This window comes from Sphaeramia orbicularis, chromosome 17, assembly GCF_902148855.1.
Source record: "Sphaeramia orbicularis chromosome 17, fSphaOr1.1, whole genome shotgun sequence".
Classification (NCBI taxonomy): domain Eukaryota; kingdom Metazoa; phylum Chordata; class Actinopteri; order Kurtiformes; family Apogonidae; genus Sphaeramia; species Sphaeramia orbicularis.
Genome location: NC_043973.1, coordinates 14,556,913 through 14,582,887, shown reverse-complemented (window position 1 = coordinate 14,582,887; position 25,975 = coordinate 14,556,913). Strand labels below are relative to the sequence as shown.

The window sequence follows — 25,975 nt, the reverse complement described above, 5'->3', positions numbered from 1 at the left end:
GTTGTTTTTTTTGTTTGTTTTTTTTGTTTTTTCATGCCTAAAGAGGAATAAAAACACTCAGGAAAAAAAATCTCGACCAAGGTTCTCATAATTCATGCATCAAAGGGTTAAAAAAAGAAAAAAAAAAAAAAAGGGAAAAAAAAAGTGCCTTAAAATAATATGACCAAAGCGGAAACATCCTTCAGACCAGTTCCATTCCCTGACGTCTCCTTGTCTCCTTTCCTTGCGGCAGGCTTAGGTGATAGGAGGAAGGATAGGAGGATACGAGCATAGCGGGGGAGGAAGGAAACGGTACGCAGCCGCAGTCGAGGTTCTCCATATATCTGGCTCACCACCAGTGTTTGTCATTTTATCATCAACACTCAGCCTTCGTTTATCATTTTTCTTTCTGGAAAAAAGCAGCAGTTTGCGGGATATTTGTCCGAAGAAGGTAAAATACCGTAAAGGGAACGGCAGAAACATGAGTGTTGAGGCGTACGGGCCGAGCTCGCAGACCCTAACGTTCCTGGACACCGAAGAAGCCGAGCTGCTGGGAGCGGACACCCAGGGCTCCGAGTACGATTTCACCGATTTTACCCTGCCGAGCCAGACCCAGACACAAGGCCAGACTCAGAGCCAGCTGGACGGACAGGTGTGTTGGCTTACGCGTCTCAGTTTGGTGCTTAAAATGCTTCCTGTTGTGTTGACAAAATGTGAATCAGTTAGCTAGCTAACAGTGTCGGGCGCTACCTCCGGTTAGCATGATGACGCCTTCCATCTATTACCATGCTGTTATCCCGCTAATTGGCTAGTCTGCTAGCTAACTTGCTGATACAGTTTTGCTAGCTATCAGCATGTTATCACAGCCAGACTATTAATATATAGAGTTTATTTCAAGACGCACTATACAATGTGGTGTTGTAGCACAGCTCGTACATCTGTATTTCCCTGCATTATCAACAAGATGTGCTAAGTACTTAATATAATATCCATACTGACAACAACAACAATCACTAAGCTCAGGTTCACAGATTGGACAGAGGTGGTAGAACAGCAAAAAAAAACTAGCTACTCTTCCATATAAAAACAAGTACAGGTTAAAAAAACAAAAAACAAACAAAAAACTCTTAATAGTACATCACAGTAATGCCATTGTAGTTAATTATTAACTGTCAGACAAACAGTGTCAGTTAATTGTATTTTTATTGCATAGAAAAAAAGTTCAAATATTATGAAAATGTAACATATATTGACTACAAATTGGACACATTTGACCTAAGCTGTATATGCAAAGCCTGTTATTAAAATGCACAAACAACTGACACTCAATTAATGTGAAAATATAATTGAATTATTACACTACTCGTAGTTTATTCAGATAAATGGAGAGGGTTATCACAGCCAGTCTATTAATATGTAGACTTTATTTTAAGACGCACTATACAATCTGGTGTCGTAGCACAGCTCGTAGATCTGTATTTCCCTGCATAATCAACAAGATGTGCTAAGTACTTAATATAATATCCATACTGACAACAATAACAATCATTAAGGTCAGGTTCACAGATTGGACAGAGGTGGTAGAACAGCAAAAAAAAACTAGCTACTCTTCCTTATAAAAACAAGTACAGGTTAAAAAAACACTCCTCTTAATAGTACATCACAGTAATGACATTGAGGTTAATTATTAACTGTCAGACAAACAATGGCAGTTAATTGTATTTTTATTGTATGGAAAAAAAGTTCAAATGTTATGAAAATGTAACCTATATTGACAAAAAATTGGACACATTTGACCTAAGCTGTATATGCAAAGCCTGTTATTAAAATGTACAAACAACTGATACTGAATTAATGTGAAAATATAATTGAATTATTACACTACTCCTAGTTTATCCAGATAAATGGAGAGGGTTATCACAGCCAGTCTGTCAATATGTAGACTTTATTTCAAGATGCACTATACAGTCTGGTGTTGTAGCACAGCTCGTACATCTGTATTTCCCGTCATTATCAACAAGATATGCTAAGGACTTAATATAATATTCATACTGACAACAATAATAATCATTAAGGTCAAGTTCACAGATTGGACAGAGGTGGTAGAACAGCAAAAAAACTAGCTACTCTTCCTTATAAAAACAAGTACAGGTTAAAAAACAAAAACTCCTCCTAATAGTACATCACAGTAATAACATTGTAGTTAATTATTAACTGTCAGACAAACAGTGGCAGTTAATTGTATTTTTATTGCATAGAGAAAAAGTTCAAATATTTTGAAAATGTAGCATATATTGACTAAAAATTGGACACATTTGACCTAAGCTGTATATGCAAAGCCTGTTATTAAAATACACAAACTGATACTGAATTAATGTGAAAATATAATTGAATTATTACAGTACTCGCAGTTTATTCAGATAAATGGAGAGGGTTATCACAGCCAGTCTATCAATATGTAGACTTTATTTTAAGACGCACTATACAATCTGGTGTTGTAGCACAGCTCGTACATCTGTATTTCCCTGCATAATCAACAAGGTGTACTTAGTACTTAATATAATATCCATACTGACAACAATAACAATCACTAAGGTCAGGTTCACAGGTTGGACAGAGGTGGTAGAACAGCAAAAAAAAAACTAGCTACTCTTCCTTATAAAAACAAGTACAGGTTAAAAAACAAAAACTCCTCCTAATAGTACATCACAGTAATGACATTGTAGTTAATTATTAACTGTCAGACAAACAATGGCAGTTAATTGTATTTTTATTGTATGGGAAAAAAGTTCAAATGTTATGAAAATGTAACCTATATTGACAAAAAATTGGACACATTTGACCTAAGCTGTATATGCAAAGCCTGTTATTAAAATATACAAACAACTGATACTGAATTAATGTGGAAAATATAATTGAATTATTGCACTACTCCTAGTTTATTCAGATAAATGGAGAGGGTTATCACAATTATGTTAAACAATAACCAGCAGTAATATTTGTAATACTTGTGACAGCATTACACGAGTTAAAGTGTTTTTTCCTTTCAAAAAGCAGATATAAGTAAAATTAGTTAGAAGCAGGACTGTCACAATAATGTCACTGTAGCTGACTTTAAACTGTCGCACAAATCATTGCAGTTAATTGTATAGATAAATGTCCTGATGTTATGAGAATAAAGTTCTAATATTTTGGGATGAAATTAAGATATTACAGAAAGAAAGTTTTAATATTTCCTATATTACTAGAAAAAATGTTTTGAGAGAAAAAAAAAAGTCAAAACACATGTGAAACATAATATTACTATTGCTATTGTTTGTTTTTATCAAGGTGTAATGGAGTTACACTAATGTATAAATAAGAATCAAGTAGCAGCCTTTTAAGAAAAGTCCTAATATTAAAAGAAGAATTAAGCAATAACCATTACAAGTCTTGTAATACTGTAAAACTCTTTACATGAATAAATGTGAACTCAGGAGTCATAATTTACCAGAATAAAAATGTGATGTAAGTAAAATTTTCCACAAAAATTTCTAATTTGAGCAAGAAGTCAAAAACAAAAATCAAACTATGTTCATATTTTATTTTTGTGAGGCTGTAGATGTACTAGGACTATACCGAGTAAACATAAGAGTCATGCTCCAGATTTCAAGAAAAGTCATAAATCCTGTAAATACGATTTATCATCCCATACTCAATATCTCTGTATATTTATACATTAATGTCCTACTGCTTTCCACTTCTGGTTAGATACAGTCTGTATTTCAGTGCCTTGTACTTGTGACATGTGACAATGACATTAAAGTTGAATCTAATCTAATGTCATGGATAAAAATGGGATATAATTGACATAAACTGAATGTACAAAGCTTGTTATTAAATATACAAACAAACAAAAGATACTGAAAGTAATGTGAAATAGTGGTGGAAATAATACATTTCTCTTAGTTTATCCAGATGCATGGAAATGATCACAATTATGTATAATACTTACAGATAGTAATACTTGTGATAGGACTACACAAGTTAACATGTAAGTAAAAATGCTCACTTTAGTAATACTTGAGAAGTAGTTGAAATAGTAAGTAAAACCTTAACCAAAGAATTAGAAAATGATTTAACATTACCACCTTTTTCCCACATTTTTTTTTTTTTTTTTTTGTAACTCATTATGAGGAAAAAAGTGATTCCAGCTTCTTACTGCTGAATATTTTCTGTTTTCTTCTGACTTTTTGACAATAAACTAAATGTATTGGACCAAACAAGACATTTGATGATATCACTTGGCTTTTTATGAGAATATTGTCCTTGTCAGAACAGAAGTAATTTCTCTTTTTTGTCTTTAGTGCAGATGAAGTGTTCAATATTAGCTTTAATACTTGTATGGCTACATGAGGATATAGTGGCAGAAAGCATAAGTAGTAATGTGTGTATGAACTGGGGCTGCACAGTTTGGTGAAAAAAGCTATGTTGCGATTATTTTAACCAATATTGCAATTGTGATTTGATACTACGTGCTTGGTGAGTTAAGAACAATGCACAGATATTTATTATGAAATTTTAAGTCAAAATGCAAACATTGACTAGCATTAAAAAAGTTGAAAAGGCTTGAAAAAGTAAAAAGATTACCATCATTTTTCTTTCTTTATTTTTTACACAGTGCCTATCTCTGTTCAATGTCACTTGATCCAATATGTCACTATACAGCAAAGATTGTTTTTTCTGCAAATTGACTATACAAAATTCCATTTAATTACATGCTGATATTGCAATTATAATTGTGATTACATAAGTTATGCAGTTGTATTAAGTTGCATGATATACGATATGTTAAACTTATTGGTAGGACTATATGATGATATTCATTGAGTGATGATACACTGTCACACACCAAATGACACTCTTTAAGGTGATGTGTTTTTTTTTGTTTTGTTTTGGGGGGGGGGGGGTTTGTCATTGCCTTCTGCTACATGGTATGCAGGGTTCGCACATGGTCTTAAGTCATGTTGTCATAAATTTGGCTGTATTGTTACCTCCGCCAGGAGGTATTGTGATCGCTTTGCTTTGTGTGCGTGCGTGCGTGTTTGTTTGTTTGTTAGCAAGATAATTCAAAAAGTTATGGACGGATTTTCATGAAATTTTCAGGAAATGTTGATACTGGCACAAGGAAGAAATGATTAAATTTTGGTGGTGATCGGGGGGTAGAGGGCAGATCTGTCTTGGCAGAGGTCTGCACTCTCCAAGTGCTTTTCTTGTTTTTAAATGTGTCCGGTAAATGTCCAAACTAGAAAGAAAGTAACAGTCGACTCAGTTCCACTCGTTCTAACCCGATAATTTATATGGAATTTAGGAACCAATTATCGCAAACTTTGCAGAAATGATCACAGAACATTCAGTTCTCTATACAGTATGTATGTAATATTTAATCTCTGCTGATGTAAATTAATAAATTTTCCTAAATTCTAAGAGTCCCCAATTTTTGCCAGTATTGCAGTGAAATAGGCTGTGAAATGGGCATTAAATTCTGTTCTAAGTAGTCTTGAAAAGGTCTTAAAAAGTCTTAAATTTAATTTGTAGAAATGTGTTGGAACCCTGGGCAGGCAGGAAATGTGCAATACAGCAACACAAACTAATACACACAAATGAAGAAAATAACCCAGAAAATAGTAATTCTGAATAGAATTTGTTTGAAAGTTCCAAATAAAATGAAACACTCAGTTTATTTAAATCCAGGTTAAAGACCCACCTGTTCTCAGCTGCATTTAAATAGAGTTTTTATTCATCAGTTCAGATCTGCACTATTCCTTTTAAGCTAAAAGTTTTTATCTGTTTTATCTGCTTGTCTCATTTATCTGTTTATCTGTTTTATCTATTTATCTGATTTTTGTTTGTTTGTTTTTCTCATGCCTTCTGCTGTAATGCTTTTAATGTTTTATGTAAAGCACTTTGAATTGTCTTGTACATGAAATATGCTATGTAAATAAACCTGCCTTGCCTTGCCTAAAATAACAAAAATAGTTTCTTAACTAAATTTACCAGTGTTGTCTTGTATTATTCCATTACTTTGATATGAAATTACATATATTATCATGCAGGATTTTAAATATCACTCACCCCTGTTTAATTGGATTTAACACAACCAACATACTCACTGCTTGGTATCAGGATTGTTCTCTGATGCACTGACTTCAGATCAGTGGAGCCCGCTGTGCCGTGTGCTTTTAACTCATTTGTAAATATTAGCTGCCGGCGCTGTTGGAACAGAGTCATGTGGAGGCGTGTGTCTGTGATAGGATAACAGCAGACCTTGGACCAGCTCATCACCTGCATTTTACTGGAATGTGTATAAAATGTAGAAAATAATAAATAAATAAAAACAGCATGATAAGTCGGTCCAGATGTTCAGAGTAAAAGCAGTGATTTTTTTTTCTCTTGAAACCCATTCAGTCTGGTGCAGTTTAAGTATTTTGGCAAGTACAGTTTGCGTAAAAAAAAAAGTAACATAACTCACATATTTGTAATAGGTTAAATGCACATCACTATTACAGACCTGTGTAAACTATAACCATGTGGAGTATAAGCAATTTCTTAACCTAGGTATAAACTTGATGACTAGCTGGAACATTTTAACATGGGACACAACGCATTTTAATGATCTGATTTTAGTCGGTAGGAGCACAAACCTAAAAAAATGAGTCAGTCCACTGCACACCACAACACAGTTTACAAATGGACATTGTGTAGTGCTAGTCAAATAGCCAGTGGCCGTCTTCCTCCGTTTGCTTTATTTGTTAGATAAACTCTATTCAGAAAACATGACTGGGGCTACTGTTCATTAAGATGCCCCCTTCCTTTGCAAACACATGTGTACACAAACTGATAATAATAATATAGTAGATAAAAATGAAAACATTATAGGAAACGATAATAGCAAAAGAAAAAACTTTAGCAAAAGAAAAAAATGCTAGTTTCATTGCTGACCCAGTACATTTGAAGCTCCCACTGTTATTGCTTAGTTTATGTCCTTATATTCTATATGTTTTATAGACACTGACTCTTGTGCCAATATTGAAGCAGCTTCTCTCCTGTGGCAGTTGTCAAGTATCATACCTTTACGAAAACTGAATGTCCACAGCATCAATTATGTATGGAATCTTTGCTGTCTAACCTTTATTTTTTTATTACATTCACTTGGGTATAGCCTGGGAAAACAACACACTTCGTTGCAGTTCACTCAGGCTTACTACGTCAAGAACATGCACTACTACAGTACGTTCTATATGATTTCAACATACTGGTTTGTTGGTTGTAAGAAAATTCCAGAATGTTACCATACGTAACTTTTTACTCTTACTCAGAAGATAACTTAGTAATGCAGGGATACCACATCCATTCAGTGTACTTTTACCACAAACAGTTTTGCCCACCTCTTCTCGTTTTGTGTATTTATGTCTCTCATGTAACATTGAGTTCAATAGTTGACGGTGACACTTACGGAGATAAAAACACCTTTATGAAGATGACTGGTCATGATCTAAGACTGCCATTGTTACACAGAGCGGGCCTGACTCTGTCAAGTTGGACCAGATCAGTTGCCTTTTTAAAATTAAACAAAAAAAAAAAAAAAAGACTTGACAGTCTTTAACAGTGTCCTCAGCTTCAGGCTCTAAGAACATTGTGTGATGATAAAAAGTTACTGAACTTTCATTTAACAATTGAACTAAATATCAGTGTAAATGTCTTAAATATGAGCCTGTCTTTACAGATTAATGGCCCAGATGGAGTCCTTCAGAATGGAGATGACCCTGTGGTAAAGGCCAGTCAGCTGCTGGCAGAGTTGAACTTTGAGGAGGATGAGGAGGACACCTACTACACCAAAGACCTACCTGTGCATGCCTGCAGGTAATGGATCAGGCTAATGTAACAGTGCAGTGACTATTATCATAAAAAAAAGGATTTTTATTATGCAGGAAATGGTTGTTCTTTTACACATGATCAATAAAATTGGAGTCATTGTTGCAGTTTATCTAATGTTAAGAAATTACTTTTCCAGTTTTATTCACACATGGTTTGTTGAGCCGTTCCTTTTTTTCCCTTTTACTAATTTTGACTTCACTCTGGTTTAGTTACTGTGGGATTCATGATCCAGCCTGTGTGGTCTACTGCAACACCAGCAAGAAGTGGTTTTGTAACGGCCGTGGAAACACATCCGGCAGGTAAGATTCAGTGACTTATCTCTTTTTTATTGACCTTCTCAGGTGACATAATTACCTCAATGAAGGCAGAGGGAATCCTTTCACAGCTACAGTATTGTCAAGGCAGGAGTGAAGTGTACTTAACTTTAATAATGAGTGTCCATTGTGTTGAGAAAATAGATATTGTCTGGTTTTGGAGTTTAAAGCATACTCTTAAGAAACCCTAAGGAAAATTTGCAGAAGTTGAAGTTGCAAGTAGTTGCTATCATAGTCGGGCTTATCATTTGTATCATGTCTTTAAATGGGGTGATACAGAAAAACTACTTTTAAATCCCATTTTAATGATCTCATGGTGAAGGTATTTTTATTCATAGAAGCTTTTTGGTGAATATTTATTTTTAATTAAATGTATTTATTTATTGGCATCGTTCCTCTGCATATCACAAGACATATACCACAGGTTGAGAGACAATGAATTTACAGTATTTTATCTTCTAATCACTTAAACACAGCTACAACCACTTCCTCTCCTTGAACTGACACTATTTCTTTTCACTGGAGCGAGTGTAACATGTACTCATACCTCATTTTAGTCCTGTTGCTAAGGACACAGCAGTAGTGTACAATACATTCACCAATGATGACTTTTTCTCAAGGTTGTTTTTTTTATAATTTAAGCCATATTGTAAACCACCTGGTGAGGGCAAAGTCCAAGGAGGTGACCCTTCATAAAGATGGCCCGCTAGGGGAAACTGTCCTGGAATGTTACAACTGTGGCTGCCGCAACGTCTTCCTGCTCGGTTTCATCCCAGCGAAGGCGGACTCAGTCGTGGTGTTACTGTGCAGGTAAGGTGACTTTCATATTAGCGGGGCTATTAACAAGATTGCAGTGTTGTTGAGTAATAAACTGACATTTGTGCGTTGAATGTACCACAGGCAGCCATGTGCCAGCCAGAGCAGCCTGAAGGACATCAACTGGGACAGCTCACAGTGGCAGCCTCTCATCCAGGACCGCTGCTTCCTGTCCTGGCTGGTCAAAATCCCGTCAGAACAGGAGCAGCTCAGGGCTCGTCAGATCACTGCCCAGCAGATCAACAAACTCGAAGAACTCTGGAAGGTATTTCCCATCACATCTGCCCCTATAAGCACCTGACACTGTGTTATGTGAATATTCTAAAGCCACATAACATGAATTTGGGTTACATCTTATCTCAAGCTGCCAGATGTACTCAGACGGTCAGGTCAGATGCAAATATCCCTACAGCTGAGCTAGTTTTTCTTTGCAGTTTCAGCATCGTTGCCTGTTTTTAATTTACCATTTTTTTGTTATTTCCTGATGTATTAAAATCTTGCAGACATGCAGATTTTCCTTAATAAATCTAAAATTATGAATGTTAGGCCTAAAAATTTTTAAATCGTTTAGAACTTGTCTTAAAACTGGTTGGATTATCAGGTTAACGTTACTTTTTGCTCTTCTCCTCATATCTCCATTACATATATCTATTTGTCCTCATTTTGTTTCTAGAGCATAACTTAAAACACATTCAATATTTTCTCCACTAAACCTATTAGAATTTATTTGTTGGGCTGATGCCTTTCAGTGTTTGGGAATCTGTAAACCATGAAGGGGCGCTATATTAAATGTAACAGTTATTTGTTGAGGTGGTGCCCTTTGTTGTTCTGTCTTTCTATCTGTCTATTTTTTTACACTGCTGACTGATTCAGGGCACTATTTTCTGTCACTACTCAACTCACCTGAACATGAAGTCAGTGAAACTAAGTGAATGTCAGAAACAAGTTAACTTTTTTTTTGGTTTTGTTGGAGCCTGGGGATGTGGCAGTGTCTGATAGCTCTGTCTAAAATTGCGTATCTACAAAATACATATTTTGAAAAAAATGGTATTCATCACAGTGAGCTGATGATAAAACTGCACCATGTTCCCGGTTGTGATTTTTGGTTCCGTAAATAAACAGCCACATTATTGAGTACCTGCTCCTCCTTTTAATCAACTCTTTATTTTGATTTTTTTTGTATTTTGATTCAGTTTAAGACCCTTATCTAATATTGATAAGTGCAAGAACAAGATCTGGCTTAACATTTGGTTGAATTATAATGCATTAAAACCTGCAGAAATCCTGAGAGATTAGTTGTATTTGGTTTTTTGGGGGTTTTTTTTTGGGGGGGGGGGGGGGGGGGGTTTGCATCTTTATCCATGTTTTTTGTGTATTTCCTCCCCAGGAAAATCCCACTGCAACCTTGGAAGACTTGGAGAAGCCTGGTGTGGATGAAGAGCCTCAGCATGTCCTCCTGCGCTATGAGGATGCCTACCAGTACCAGAACATCTTTGGTCCTCTTGTGAAGCTGGAGGCAGACTACGATAAGAAACTCAAAGAGTCCCAGGTCATATAGACTAGAAAAAGTCTTTAAATGTAGAGACATAATTGTTGAACATTTGAGTAAAGTCTGCAATATTCATTGAATTTATTTTCAATCCATAAATTAGTTGACTAATCCTTATCATATTTTTTTTTATAGTTGTATTATCATTTTTAATTGTGTAAACCATTAATAATTCATTGTAAATTCTTCTTTACAGACTCAGGACAACATTACGGTCAGATGGGACTTGGGACTGAATAAGAAAAGAATTGCTTATTTCACACTTCCCAAGACTGACTCAGGTAACTGTTTATATTTCTCACTTATTTTCAGTCGTTTTTTTTTTTTTACGTTCCATTTTATCTTCTGTAGTCCTGTGATGTAAATTAAAAGTCATTGATGTATATATGTCATTTTGACACACATTTACATTCAGCTCTATCTTTTTCTAATTATTGTTGTTTTTTTATGTTTTTTATTGATGGTTTTTGTACTCAATGAAGTGTATAAACAGAATGATCATTTTTGTGTTTAACTCCAGACATGAGACTGATGCAGGGAGATGAAATCTGCCTCCGGTACAAAGGAGACCTGGCTCCTCCATGGAAAGGCATTGGACATGTCATCAAAGTTCCTGACAGTATCCTTGCAACTGTTAAAATGAAATCAGATGTCACCTGTATTATTATTCACACATGATTATTTTTGTTTTATGCTTTCCACAAACCTGCTCTAATTGAAATATGGATCTTTACTAACATCTTGTGGCTGATTTGAGAAACTACAACAACATCAACACAAGCATTTTCATCCAGTCTCCAGAGGAATGGGTAAAGCAAGTTCTATATTTAGGTTCTCCTCATGAGACTGATACAGTTCTGTTAGAATCCAGGCTGCATGCTGGTATTTAGAAGAAACCACCCACAGAACAAAACAGCTTGAGACAAAATCAGAATACAAAACAATTCTAACGTTTACTGGTTCTTAATTAGTTTTATCCTGAAGTCATATCGCTGAAAATATATGCAAAGTAAACCCCAGTAATAACGACGTTATGATTAGTTTTACATTTTTCAACCCTAAATGAACAAATACTGTAAAAATAAGTTGCTCATAGTCTTTGTTTTGGCTTTTTTCATGTTCAAGGCTGTTTCTGTTTGGACTTTGAAATCCTTCAGTTCAATTTAATATAAAATAAATTTTATTATCACTAATAAAATTGAGTATTTCGGCATGAAGACAGCAGATAATGCACTTATAAGGATCAGTTTGACCCAGACAGATGGCACCGCTATTGTCACTCAGTTTTTGAGACTTTTAATGCCTCTGTTCAGTATTTCAGTGTTATGTACAGTATGTTCCCCTTCCTTGACTCACTGTCACAGATTATGGTGATGAGATTGCCATAGAGCTCAGAAGCAGTGCAGGGGCCCCGGTGGAGATCCCACACAACTTTCAGGTCGACTTTGTGTGGAAATCCACTTCCTTTGACAGGTATTCACAGGACACAAACTCTTGTCTGTTATGATACCAGATGTTAATAAACTTTTCTTTTTTTGAGTAGCGTCAAGTGCTTCAACTCTGTAAATTGTAGTCTGTGCTGTGTTTCCAGTAATGATTACTATTGAAGCAGTTCATTGACAAAGTTAGTAAATATATTTTCAATAATAATATGTTCTGATAACGTTGAACAGTGGATCTTGGAAAGTCTCAGAACATTCTATAATATTTCTAGATTTTTTTTTCTCTGTTGTGTAGGATGCAGAGTGCCCTGAAGACCTTTGCAGTCGATGAAACCTCAGTATCAGGTTACATCTACCACAAACTGCTTGGACATGAGGTAGAAGACGTGGTCATTAAGTGTCAGCTGCCCAAACGCTTCACAGCTCAAGGGCTGCCAGACCTTAACCACTCGCAGGTATGTTAAAAAGAGGTGAAAGTTTTCGGTCAGGCTATGTATGATTTGGTCATTTGATTAGATTTTTTTTTCCCACACAAATTGATAAGATAAAATATTACTTGATTTTTCTCACTGTGGGGAAATTTCACATTTTAACAGCAGCAACATACGACATGCAAGTGCAGAGAAAAGGCAGGTAGAAAAACAAAAAACGAGTGAAAAATGAAATGTAAAGAGAAAAATAAGAAATTTGATTTTCATACAAATATTTATTTAAATTTTGAATCAAAATTAATAAATAAAAAAAAACGAACAAAATACAATAGGGCCTTGCTTCAAGGCAAGGCCTCTCACTATGTGAGAGGACCTTACCTTTTGGCTCGGTCCCTAATAAATAAATAAATAAATAAATTTATTTGTTTGCTTGCACCTGATGGTATTTAGGTAAAGATTTATGTCATTGTACCTTTAGGAGTTGACCAGATCTTGTTCTCCCTGGTCTCATGTGAATTCACTTTATATTAATGTAGGTGTATGCAGTGAAGACCGTGTTGCAGCGTCCCCTCAGTCTGATCCAGGGTCCTCCGGGCACAGGGAAGACCGTAACCTCTGCCACTATCGTGTACCATTTGGCACGACAGGGCAATGGGTATGATTTTTTTTGGTTGCTGTTTTGTCTATTTAATTGTTGCTATTGAAAGGTGACTTTTAACCCTGATACCCTTATCTTCCCACTATTCATAATTAAATACCGTATTGTGGCAGCAGCAAATGGAAAAGAAATGTTCTTTTTGTAAGGTTTTTGGGTCCCTAACAGCTGCCTCATGACTGTAACTTGTGTTTGTCCAGGCCAGTGCTTGTGTGCGCTCCCAGTAACATCGCAGTTGACCAGCTGACAGAGAAGATCCATCAGACAGGACTGAAAGTGGTGAGACTGTGCGCCAAGAGTAGGGAGGCCATCGACTCACCTGTATCCTTCTTGGCTCTGCACAACCAGACCCGAAACATGGACAGGTGACACATAATACTCCCTTAACAGTTACATTTTCAGGATTGTTATTTATGACTGAACTTGTTTTCACAAATTATCATAAAGCTGAGAGGTTTGTGCACATTACTAATGATAAAGTATGTCCAAATGATTTGTACCTACAGCATGCCTGAGCTTCAGAAGCTCCAGCAGCTGAAGGATGAGACTGGAGAGCTGTCCTCCTCAGACGAGAAACGCTACAGGGCTCTGAGACGCACTGCTGAGAGGGAGCTTTTAATGGTATATTTCACTGAACTTACTCTTGGAAATATAGAACACATCAACTCATTGAGGCCAGGTGAAAAAGAACGTGACGTTTAATTTCTTCAATATCTTTACTGTGCTGTCCAGAATGCTGATGTGATCTGCTGTACCTGTGTCGGGGCCGGCGACCCTCGTTTGGCCAAGATGCAGTTCCGCTCCATTCTGATCGATGAGAGCACTCAGGCCACCGAACCAGAGTGCATGGTTCCTGTTGTTCTGGGAGCCAAACAGGTAAATAGGTCGCATAATTGGAGCTTTCATTTTGTTGTCAAGTATATTGCAGAGGTGGATAATCCCAGGTTCATCAAGTCAAAGTCCTACCCATATATTTGTTCCAACCATTCATTAAACCAGCCCATTTTGATGAGCACAAATCCTCATCCATGTAGATGGGATAATTAGTGGAATCACCGGTGTTAAGTGAACAGGTTGACTTTGACTTGATAAACCTGGGACCTCTGGTATATTGCATATAGTATAATAGTGGTGGTAAAGCTACTTGTGCCATGTTCTACTCTGTTATGTCTTTATTTATTCAAGGAGACACTGTACTTTGTTTTTTTCAGGGCATCGTGCAGCATGTTTCTTTAGACATTCTTGAAGCCAATATGGATCTGTCAAAATTACTTTGTTTTCTGTAGTTGATCCTGGTGGGCGACCACTGCCAGCTTGGCCCTGTGGTGATGTGTAAGAAGGCAGCCAAAGCAGGTCTATCTCAGTCTCTTTTTGAACGTCTGGTCGTTCTTGGGATCCGGCCAATCCGTTTGCAGGTCCAGTACCGCATGCACCCAGCCCTCAGTGCCTTTCCCTCCAACATCTTTTATGAGGGCTCTCTGCAGAACGGAGTCACTGCCGGTATGATGAGAAACTTCTTGGAATCTAATTTTGTTAATTGCATTTCCTTACTATTTCACTTTTTGGTTAATCCTTTGAAATGTTTGTGTCTTTCACCAAGTATCAGTGTTATTAATACATCTAAAGTGTCTGGAAAGAACACATGGAACTAGTGCTGCCACTAATGACTAATTTTCTAACAATTAATCTTTCAACTAATTTTTCGATTAGTCGACTAATCTAAGAGAGTAATTTAAAAACAATGAAGTGTTTGTTATTTTGTTGTGTCTGTTTTATTTTGAATAGAACTCAAGGGCCAAAACATGAAATGTCACCTGTATCATGACAAATGTAAACAATATAAATAATAATATAAATAATTACCAAACAAAAAATTACAAAGGGGGGGCTGGGAGAGGCAGGATGAATGGGTGCGCACAGATCTGCGGAATGGGGGGGTGGGAGTGAACCGCAAGAGCGAGGGAATGAAACTCAAGACGCTTATAGCTTATAAGACGGGGGTCTCTCTCTCTCTCTCTGTCTCTCTCTCTCTGTCTGTCTCTCTCTCTCGCTCTCTCTCTCTCTCTGTCTGTCTCTGTCTGTCTGTCTCTCTCTCTCTCTCTCTTACTCTCTCTCTCTCTCTCTCTCTTTGGTACTGCAGGCGCCAATGCCAGCATGGATTCCCTTGGTGCCGTGACCAAAAATAAATAAGTAAACTAAGTCGACTAAAAAAATTGCTGTCGGTTTATTTTCATGGTCAATTACATCAACTAAGTCAACTAATCGTGGCAGCACTACATGGAACGTAGTTGCCCTCATATTTCTTGGTGGTTACTTTGTATGCATCCATATGAACAATATAGTTTGTCATGGACACAGCTGTAGAAGAAGAAAATTAAACCAATGCAAGAATAGCTCAGTCAATGCACTGTGCTTTCCATCATCTATGTGTGATATGCAATTTTTTTTTTCCCACTCCACAGGGGATCGTGTGAAAAAAGGCTTTGATTTCCAGTGGCCACAGCCCGACAAACCCATGTTCTTTTATGTCACACAAGGCCAAGAGGAAATAGCCAGCTCCGGAACATCCTATCTGAACAGGTTACAACTTTTGTGATATTATGTCGACTATGTGTTTGCCCTTCACTGTCTGCACAGCAGTTTGTGTAAACCCACTTTCTGTTTCATGTCTATAAATACATGTCCTGTCATATTAATGTAGGACGGAGGCGGCTAATGTAGAGAAAATCACCACAAGGCTGCTGAAGGCTGGAGCGAAACCTGATCAGATTGGTATCATCACCCCCTATGAGGGGCAGAGGTCCTATCTGGTCCAGTACATGCAGTTCAGTGGCTCCCTGCACACCAAGCTCTACCAGGTACAATGGAATATGCTTTTGCAGATAATTTTTTTGTTGTGTGTATTGTGCACCTTACTGTGTATCAGAACCTTTTAAATACATCAACAGCTCATGTCTTTTTTGTAATGTTCCACTTACCCACCATGGTTTAATGCAAAACCACTTTGTAACAGCACTAAGGATTATAGCTTTAAAAACATTCCTGAATAATGCATACCCAATGTATTCCTCTCACAAAATCATTATGTGTGTGATTTTTTTTTCCCTGTGTAGGAGGTTGAAATTGCCAGTGTTGATGCTTTCCAAGGCAGAGAGAAGGACTTTATCATCCTGTCCTGTGTGAGAGCCAATGAGCACCAGGGTATTGGCTTCCTTAATGATCCCAGACGTCTCAATGTGGCGCTAACCAGGGCAAGGTAAAATAACACCTGTTCAATTTACATTATGGCTTCCTGTGATTAACAAATGGACTCCACTGTCGTGTTACAACTGGGTGACACTGTTGGTGGAGCAGATCACAGCCACTCTACACACCCCTCTAGACGTACTGAAAGTCGTTTCAGAAACTTCCCAGAAATGCACAGAACCGCTCACGTAGTGGAACATAGGGCAGATGAAGGTTATCATTAGGGAGTTAGTTAACATGGAGCTCCAGATAGCTCAGCTTAGAGACTTGACAGATGACAAAATGTCAGTTACCATACTGACAGTTTATTCTACATAAATCAACGCTGACCATACCTGTCTGTCATGCTTAAGTAGAACATGAAAAGAATAACCTGCACCCACTTGTTACCATAGAATTCTCATGTGGACATTGTGCATTCTAAATCACATTTAACATAACTAAATCAATAATGAACACAGTATTGAAATAGAGTTATAATTTTGGGGTTGAATATATTTTCAGCAGCTAAAACAGCTGTAAGTATTTCATCTGTGTTATTTATTATAAGACCTACATGGGTTTTATTGATGTGTTACAGACAAAATGAATATAGCAGACACAAAAAAGGCAAAAACATTTACCTGCGTTGCCTAGTTCCACTTCCGAGCAATACATACAATTCCAGTGTGTCGTAAATCCATACAAAGGTTGAAAAATAACACATTGCAGCCTGTGATGGATCCCTTACCTACCACAACCTTGTGTTAGTTTTTGTTATTTCATGAGTTTTTGTTTCTTAAGTTGCAGTTAATAATTACATCACACAGTTTAGTTTAAGTATTTTATTTAAACATGCTAATTTGGGTGCACACATATTAGTTGATGTTTGAATTATTTACTTACATTTGTTCTTCAGTTCCCAGACAAAAGACTAGACTAAAGGGCTTGGCCATCATTTAAGGAGTGGGAAGGAACTACTACCACAAGACTGGGGGGGGGCCGCACTGTTTGTTGCTTTGTGTTAATTTAGTTGCTTAAATTCTTGGTTTAAATCACATTTATTTCACACAGTATTTTGTGTCTAGTTATGATCATTTGTTTTTTATGTTATTTTGGCTAAGTTAACGGTTTGGTTTAATTTCATAGTGTAATGCCTCCCCCTTGTGTTTGATTTGGGTTAGTCCCTTTCCATTTAAGCCCACCTTTGTTGATTGTCTGGTTAGGTCAGTTTTTGTTCTGTTGCAGTTATGGTTTAGTTGACCTCAGTTGGGCTCATCTTTGTTCATTTTGTTAATTGACAGTTTTTGGAGCTTGCGTTAACATTTTTCTAACTTTATTAAATAATCATTTTTCCTAATTTTACCACCTTTGTCCTGGTCCTTATGTTTGGTCCTCTACACAGCCGTAACACAACACAGCCATCCTTCAATGTAACGGAGATACTAATGGTTCTATAACTACTTGTCCTATACTGTCCTAAACAATACCTAACTTAACTTTCATAATCTTTTGCTGTAATCACATAGGTATGGTGTGATCATTGTGGGGAACCCTAAGGCTCTGTCTAAACAGCCTCTGTGGAACCACCTGTTGAACTATTATAAGGAGCAGAAGGTCCTGGTTGAAGGTCCTCTCAACAACCTGAGGGAGAGCCTCATGCAATTCAGCAAACCCCGCAAGCTGGTCAACACCATCAACCCCGTAAGTCTGAGGTTTTTTTGTTTGTCTTTTTTTGGTCACAAACGGCTTATAAACTGCTGAAGTAAGGGTTTCTTAAGTGGGTCATGAGTGTCGTTTTTCTGGTGGGGCATGTGAAGGATATGCACTTTAAGTTTTACCTAGACATGTTATTTGAAGGGTAATAAATCATTGTGGCTGTAATATATAATGCCCTAAAAGCATTCCCTGAAAAAAGCTTTACCTCTGTTTTTTTTTTTTTTTTTTTTTTTTAATAGGGAGGTAGATTCATGAGCACAGCCATGTATGATGCCAGAGAAGCCCTTATTCCTGGATCTGCTTACGATCGCAGCAGCAACGGTGAGGAATCTTTTATACAAATCTCTCATTTTAATACCAGTATTGCTCCCTGGGATGTTTGTGCACTGATTTTGCAAGTTTATAATCAAGAACTTCAATTAAACCATGGTATTTCAAACTGAAAAACAGGAATCATAATGTCACGTGTCACAGTAAGCTCTGCACACTAAAGTAAGATTAATCTGCTCTCGTCTCCAGGCCGTACATCCAACATGTATTTCCAAACACACGACCAGATCGGTATGATTGGCACTGGCCCAAATCCAATGACTTCCATGAACATCCCGATCCCCTTCAACCTCGTGATGCCGCCCATACCTCCGCCTGGGTACATGGGACAAGTCAACGGGCCCACAGCAGGTGAGAACAACAAACAACAATGCATTATGTATAATAAATACTGCATGTAAAAAGTAATGTATTTATATCTACCTGTAAATTAGTATAATAAACAATCTGAAGGAAATGTATAATAACTTTCCCCTCATGTTATAATGAATTGTTACATATTATGGTTGTTATTACAAAATAGAGACAGCAGCTCTCGCAACTACATTTTGAATGGGTGTACTCTATATGTTTGTCTTTTTGGGGAGCTTTGTCAAAAGACCATTGCAATTGTCAACCCTGCTAAGAAAAAAAAAAAAAAAGAAGTGTGATTATACAGTTAACTTTTTAGTCCCAGACTTTGACTATACTTGTAAGAATGGCTGTTTACTAATTAAAAATATTGATGTAATTATGTAATGAAGTGAAAATATATTCCATTTCAGTGAATATTACACAGTGCGATGAGCTACCTTTGTTACTGTTCTGTTTGTCCTGTAAAGTTTCTGTTTCTCAGAACTATGATATGTGATTTGACTTTGTTTCAGGTCGCGGTGGAGGTATGAAAGGAAAGACAGGAAGTGGAGGAGGAGGCGGAGGTCGAGGTGGTCGTCAAAGAAATCGTGGCAACATGGGAAGCGGCGGGAATGGAGCGGACCGTGGACAGCATGGAGGCCACATGAGCGGCAGTCAGGCCAGTCAGGACCTGGGCTCCCAGTCCTTCTCCCAGGGGCCGCTGACCCAGGGCTACATCAACATGAGTCAGCCGTCACAGATGAGCCAGCCTGGCCTCTCCCAACCAGAGCTGTCACAGGTTTGTTCACTGAAACATTACCTGTTTCAAAGGAATTGAGGGCTTTCTAAAGAGCTGAGTGCTGTTTGTAGTCTGCTCCTGCATACCGGCCCTGTTTATCCATTTGTCCTCTTCAGTTACAAGGTTATTTAGTCAGTTTTAATGTAATCATACTGACGGGAAAAAATGTTATCAAATTACAGTTTTCTAGTCAGAATCACTTCTCTAAACTGAATTTTACTACAGTCAGAGGCACTGTTTCTACTTAATTTTAAAACATTTTTGGGCTTTCCAGATATTAGTGGATAGAGGAGGCATTGCCATTCATACTTGTGTCTATCACTCGTCTGTAAAGAATCCTCTCAGCCTTTTGTTTTCACATTTTGTCAAAGGACCCTGTGCAATTACTGTCACAGGGTGAATCTCACATGGGCTTATAAAAAACAGTCCATAAACTAATAAACAGGGACAGATTATTCCAACTCTTCAGACTCTGTCAGAATTTCCTCATTCAACCACACAACTATAATATCCTGCATTAACAAAGTATTTTCCCATTTTCTCGTGTACGGATCAGGACACATTAGCATTCACACAACCAAATATACGTGGTCAAACATGCACATTCAGCAAGTGTTTTGCATTATTCATTTCAAATGCACCTTGGTGGTTGTTTGTACTTCTATTTAGTGCTGTCTTAGATCCCGGGACACATTTTAAAGCCAAGGACATAGTTTGACAGTAATGAGTGTGGAGTACTGTTGTGATATTTACACTGCCTGGTTGAAGTTTATGTGTTAAGGACTTTTCAGCTTCATTGGTGAAAACTTTGTTGCCTAATTAATAAAGTAACCCAACAGTAACAGGTTCTATTACATTTTTAACATAGAAATCTGTCCGTCGTAACACTACTGCTCTTCATCGTATTCTGTCTGGTTGGACTTGAATAGTAACTATTGATTTGTCTTTCTGTTCGTCTATTACAGGACAGTTACCTGGGAGACGAGTTCAAGTCCCAGATTGATGTGGCTTTGTCCCAGGACTCCACCTACCAGGGGGAGCGGGCCTACCAACACGGTGGTGTAACTGGACTGTCCCAGTACTAGACTGTAAGCAACACCACAAAAACTTAAGCTGAACTGGATGACTCACGAGTATTTCCTCAAACAGGTATTAATATGTACATGTTATTTGTCTTCCAGGTTTCTGGAAAGGAGCTAGGCTTGTTTATGCTTAGTTCAATGGAATTTTAATCTGGGTAATAACAAAAAAGAACAAACATGGATACCCGTTTTCCACTGCTACAACCGAAGCACCACTGTGTGAAAGTAACAGGAGAGAGACCGTGAGAAACCAACCAATCACAAGAGTGAGAGCAAAAAAATGGGAGTAGAGCTGGACAGGAAGAGAGCAAGACAGCGGGAGACTGGAGGAGCGAAGGTGCTGCCGCTCGCACACGAAGACAAGGCGAAGGTGAAAGCTGTCGTCGTCGGAGCAGGGCAGTTGGCGAGGCGAGACCTTCGACAGGTCGAGGAGGGCGGAAGGTCCACGCGATTCTGCAGGTGGAAAAGGGGTGGGGGGGTTGGGCGGCTGTGTCACCTTGTCCCTCATGTGCCCCCACCGAACCCTCGAGGATCTCCAGGAGGATGGTTGGGAATCTTGCTCCAAAAGCTGAGAAGGATGGAGAAGAGGTGTCTCACACAAATGTCCTCCAAGATAACTCAACAGGACGTCTTCTGTGACTTGGAGAGAGAGAAAACAAAAAAGGGGACACAACTCTTGAAGCAGTTGACAACTTTTTTAAACTCAAAGCTTGAACTGAGGCTCGTGCATCTGATCACATCTAAGCATCTAGGAGTAAAGAGAGTCAAAACACTGGCTATTCAAGTGAACTCAAGTGTCTGTGGTTTTGTGCCTCAAAGAATTTACATGAAATTTGAGGATTATGCAGCCACGGACTATTTGCTTTTCTTTCTCAGCTTTGAGTTGGAAAGTTTTCTGAATAAAAGCTGTTTTCATTGAGGTTTTCAGCGATAAGTGAAAGCTAGCATAGTCGGCCGTCTTTGGAGGAGGTCTTTCTCAAGGTGGTCTGCAAAGTGGTGGAATTAGCTCTTAAAAATATACAAGTTAAGGAAAAACATGTTTGTCTCCAGATCTAAGGAGGTCGGCTCCAAAGATCTGCGCTTAGCGAGACAATATTGTTTTTGGTTCTTCTAAATGTATCTGTGCTTGTGCGAAAAGAGTGAAAAGACGTGCATCTTAACCAGTTTATAACTGACTGAAGCTGTCATTCTTTGAACATTTGGAAAACCGCATTCCTGATTCACTGCTGACCCCGACTCACTAAAGCTAGCAGAGCATATAATGCAAAATGCATCAAATAAGCCAAATCAAGAGGGTAGTACTCCACAAAGACAGCTGCCTGAGAGTCACGCGTTGGTAAAACATGCATACGATGAGTTTCTTTATGTACAGTCGAAGCACCAGTTTATCACTGTGAGGTGAAGCAGGCTGTGGTTACATGGACGATATTTCCTCAACCTGAATGATTATGAGATTCACTGTTTACATGACTGATGTATGTTTACACATCCCGGAGCTTTTAAAGCCTCAGTTAGCAGAAATTTTAATGGTGTCACTGGGTAACAATTCCATTTTATCCTCTGAGAGTAAACTTGATTTATGAACCTCCTCTTGGCTTTGTTTTTAGAAGCGGAGGGATGGATAAGCAGGTGATTGATGGTTCTTTTTTGGTTTTACTATTTTTACATGAGGAGTAGCTGTGTTTTCACCACCTGCTGTTTTCTAAATCCTCCCTACTAAAGTTTTATCTGTAGACGGTTACGATATTCACAAAATGGTTCATCCATCTGTGAATCGTCTAAATGGCCAGAAATATAATGAAAGAAGCAGGTTTTGTTTTCTTGGTCCGTGGTCCTATTCATCTTGTAGGAACAACCCTTTGATCTAATGTTACCTGCACAAAAAGAACATATTATCTCCAGAAAGAAACAATTAGATTAATGACCAGGTATGATAATTGTGTATCATTATGTTCCTGTTGACTGAACTGACAAGGCTCACATTACCTCTCTAAACCCTATTGATAATTCCTTCCCGTTGGGTCAGTGACCTTAGTTCGAAGTGGTAACGTGAGGTATTTTTCTTCTGAATATTAGTGGAATATTACGCTCCATGTAAACCCAGCAAATGGTGTAAGAATGAGCTTGAGTTCCTGTTGTGAAGTGCTCACTACACAGGATAGTAAAAGCTAAAGTGCTGTGTAAAACAGACTTTCACCACATTCCATTGAGGTGAAAGATCCTGGGAAATGCATTCTGAAACGTCTGCTGATTAGAAATTCAGAGGTGACGCTGTATTTGGCTTAAAATAGCTTTAATTACCTACACAAAATGTCATGAATGTTAATATTTATTTATGAAGGACTAGTCTGGTGAATACCTACATTTCTTCCCCATAGTATTCTGTTTGTACGTTGTGTCTGGACATCTGGAAGTTTTAGAATAGAGAAGAGTGAAACTGACAATAGAAGTAGTGAATCTGATAAAAATACCTATGTCAGCCTTGTGTTTAACTTTCAAGGTGGATGTGTTGTAAATCTTACCAACACTACTGATGCAGCTCGATCTATCTTGTTTTGTAGTATAACCCATATAAAATTTAATGTTCATGTCATTTAAGTGCATATGTTGAAAAATCTTAAAACTGCTGTAAAGTAGTGTAGTAAGTGCTCTGTCCAAAGCAGCCAAATACCAGTAATATATTAAGACTAGGTTCAGCTTCAAGCATCTCTTTAAATCCATAGACTGTCGGTGTGAGTGAATTTCCATCATCTCTAATGTCTGTCATCATTAGCCACATGTTCACGTTTAGTACAGTATGCATAAAAAAAAATAGAACTATTTCCTTACCAACAGTTTTTGCATGTTCTATGACTTCAAGGGTAGTTTTTGAGTTGTATTTTTCTCTTTTCTGTATTTTTTTTTTGCGTATATAATCTTAATTTGGCTTCATTTGCTGTTTGAAACTGAACTGAAAACCAAGCTGAAGTTTTGTGTTTGCCACATTTTGTTGTTGTGCCCGCTATTTGATGTTGGTAGTTTATTATTAAAGCTTATCCTCACAGAGTCCTCCTGTTAATATTAATAATAATTAAAGTTTGTTTCTTTTTCTCAAGCCATCTGACTTGATTGGTTTTATTTTCCTTAAGTGCTGGAAACTAAAAGCATCTACTTATTTAAAATGTTTGATCCTATCAATCCATGTCAATTATTCAGGTAAAAAACAGTTTCTCTTATCAGATATGACCCATTTGGATGTTCAGAGGCTCTGTAGTGAACATGGAAACACTCATTTTTGGCAACAGATTCACTTATAAATCTCATGTAGTTTCACAAAAGACGGTTGTATATGCTTGTTTTTACATTCAATTAATTCTATTTTTAGCTTTAAAAATGTCACTTTTTCATGAACATCTTCATGAGAAGATTCAGTTTCAATTGCCATGAAGAAAGGGGTCAGAGATGAAAAATATATCAGTTTATTACAGTTCTTTATAATCAAGCCTCATTCCAAAACAAGGACATCTTAAAGTTTTTCTTCATGAGACGTCATTGAAAAGTCCTTGTTTGTCCATTTACACAAACTGTTACTTCCAATGACATTTCATATAAACAAATGAAATTAAACACTTGTGTAACTTTACCCTTAAATACATAAACAGCCACCATTAAACAAAAACATCTACTGATCTAAAATGTTTAATAAGTGTTGAACCACTACTTCTATCAATACATGTAAATAATTGAGGTAAAATGCAGTTTCTCAGCTTTTCATCGTTAACAGATATGACCCATTTGGACGTTCTGAGACTCCATAGTGAAAAGTATAGATGCCTGTTTTTATATACAGTTAATGATATATTTTGCTTCAGTGTTCTCTGTTTTGAACAGCTATATAAACAGATTCAAAACTTAAGTAAAAGAAAATACCTGATTTTTGCTGGAAAAATGCAGAGGATAACATTATAATAAATTGTGATAAATCACTCAGCAAAGGTTAAATGTTGAGAAAAATGCATGTGGAAGTCACCACAAAAATAGTTCTAGGTCCTTAAGGGTTATGTTGTTAAAGTGGTTTAGTCTCAATTAGATTAGTCTAATGCAAGTGAGACTGTTGGACAAAAATAAACACTGGATTATTTTAAGCCTCAAGGGCTGGCAACACTACACCCAGGCCAATGTAAAACTACAGGACCGCAAAAGTCTGAGGCCACCTTTAACTACATGAACCTAATATCTATTCAGTGGCGATTTCTCATAGACTGCAAGGGAGGCCCGGCTTCCCCTAAAATTACGAAAATTAAAAGGTTAAATATGTTCGGTTGTGTTGACATTTTATTGACTCCAAATGTGTTAGAACACGTTCATCTTAAAGATGAGTTCGTTCAAATCAGCTTTATCACAAATCAACGGACGCGATGTTGTTCACTTCTCCTCCATTCCCGTGTCTCTGTTTTCTCATCCATCTCTGCTCAGTGCATTTGTCCGTTGACTGCGGGCGTCTGTGGGCTTCAATGGGACTGAGTGGAACAGTTTTTTTCATTGCCTCAAAACTGGACGGTAATTGGATAAATGCCACGATGTTGTCCCGCCCCCGGACGCCGGACGTCTCTAGGGGTGAATGGAGCTGTGGGCGGAGCTCGGCCGGGCTGGACGCCAGAATCCCACGTGCTGATTGGAGGATCAGTCAAAGTCTGAATCCCGTTTGATTGACAGCTGTTTTCAGATCTACTCCTTCACTGACACAGTTCAGTTTAATACAGTCACACATTCTGCTGTGAAAGAGAGAGAGAAACCACTACGAAATTACTCGTTCATTTATTGCACTGTAAATAAAACACACTCATTGTACTTCCATGTTTCAATTTAACATAATTTCAGCGTTTTCTTGGTTCGGTTTCATAATTTAATCATTTCTTGTACGAGTTTAATATCGTTTTGTAGATAGTTAAATCAATCAAACTGTCGGCTAGGTCGGAGTGAAAGAAGCATCTGTAGTTTAAAAAGGCTGAAGTCTTACACCCACAACACAATGGGCCAAGGCAATCTGAGCAGAGAGGACACTGGTCCAGTCTCTGGAAGAGACGCCTACTTGGTACGATAAGGTCACTGAGCATTTTCTTAAAAAGGAACGGAGGGCCGAATGTATGTTTAAATAACTTGACTTTTTTTTTTTATGTAAGCCGACAATGAGCTTCCCCTGTCTGAAAGAGGAGCAGCCGCCACTGGATAGCACATATTCTTCATTTACTGCTTCTAACATCTTATTTTGAAAACCGGAAGTCAGACTGCCTGTTCGCCGGTTCGGGACCGTTTGAATGCATTTACTGTAATGCTTAGGATGCGCGGGTGTGCTAATGTTAGTGTCCGCTGTTTTGACCACGGAAAAACGAACGTCCGCTGGC

The 25,975-nt window shown here is 37.7% G+C and overlaps 1 protein-coding gene across 1 annotated transcript; it reads left to right on the top strand.

Moving 5' to 3' along the window:
• Positions 1-272: 272 nt before the first annotated feature.
• LOC115437075 (regulator of nonsense transcripts 1-like) lies at positions 273-23,687 on the top strand. The gene is made up of 24 exons (XM_030160165.1): positions 273-631; positions 7,745-7,881; positions 8,106-8,195; positions 8,853-9,020; positions 9,111-9,291; positions 10,414-10,575; positions 10,772-10,856; positions 11,096-11,194; positions 11,940-12,048; positions 12,313-12,472; positions 12,985-13,103; positions 13,304-13,468; positions 13,610-13,724; positions 13,836-13,979; positions 14,390-14,603; positions 15,566-15,683; positions 15,805-15,961; positions 16,217-16,359; positions 17,858-18,032; positions 18,287-18,368; positions 18,567-18,728; positions 19,244-19,509; positions 20,475-20,597; positions 20,691-23,687. Exons 1-23 carry the CDS (start codon positions 461-463, stop codon positions 20,592-20,594), a joined length of 3,342 nt encoding a protein of 1,113 aa, XP_030016025.1. The 5' UTR covers positions 273-460; the 3' UTR covers positions 20,595-20,597; positions 20,691-23,687.
• Positions 23,688-25,975: the final 2,288 nt, after the last annotated feature.

Excerpts from the sequence above, each read along its gene's own strand:
- LOC115437075 (XM_030160165.1), top strand. The coding sequence starts at position 461 with ATGAGTGTTGAGGCGTACGGGCCGAGCTCGCAGACCCTAACGTTCCTG. Across the intron at positions 9,292-10,413 it reads AACTCGAAGAACTCTGGAAG|GAAAATCCCACTGCAACCTT; the intron begins GTATTTCCCATC and ends TTTCCTCCCCAG. Across the intron at positions 13,980-14,389 it reads TTGTTCTGGGAGCCAAACAG|TTGATCCTGGTGGGCGACCA; the intron begins GTAAATAGGTCG and ends TGTTTTCTGTAG.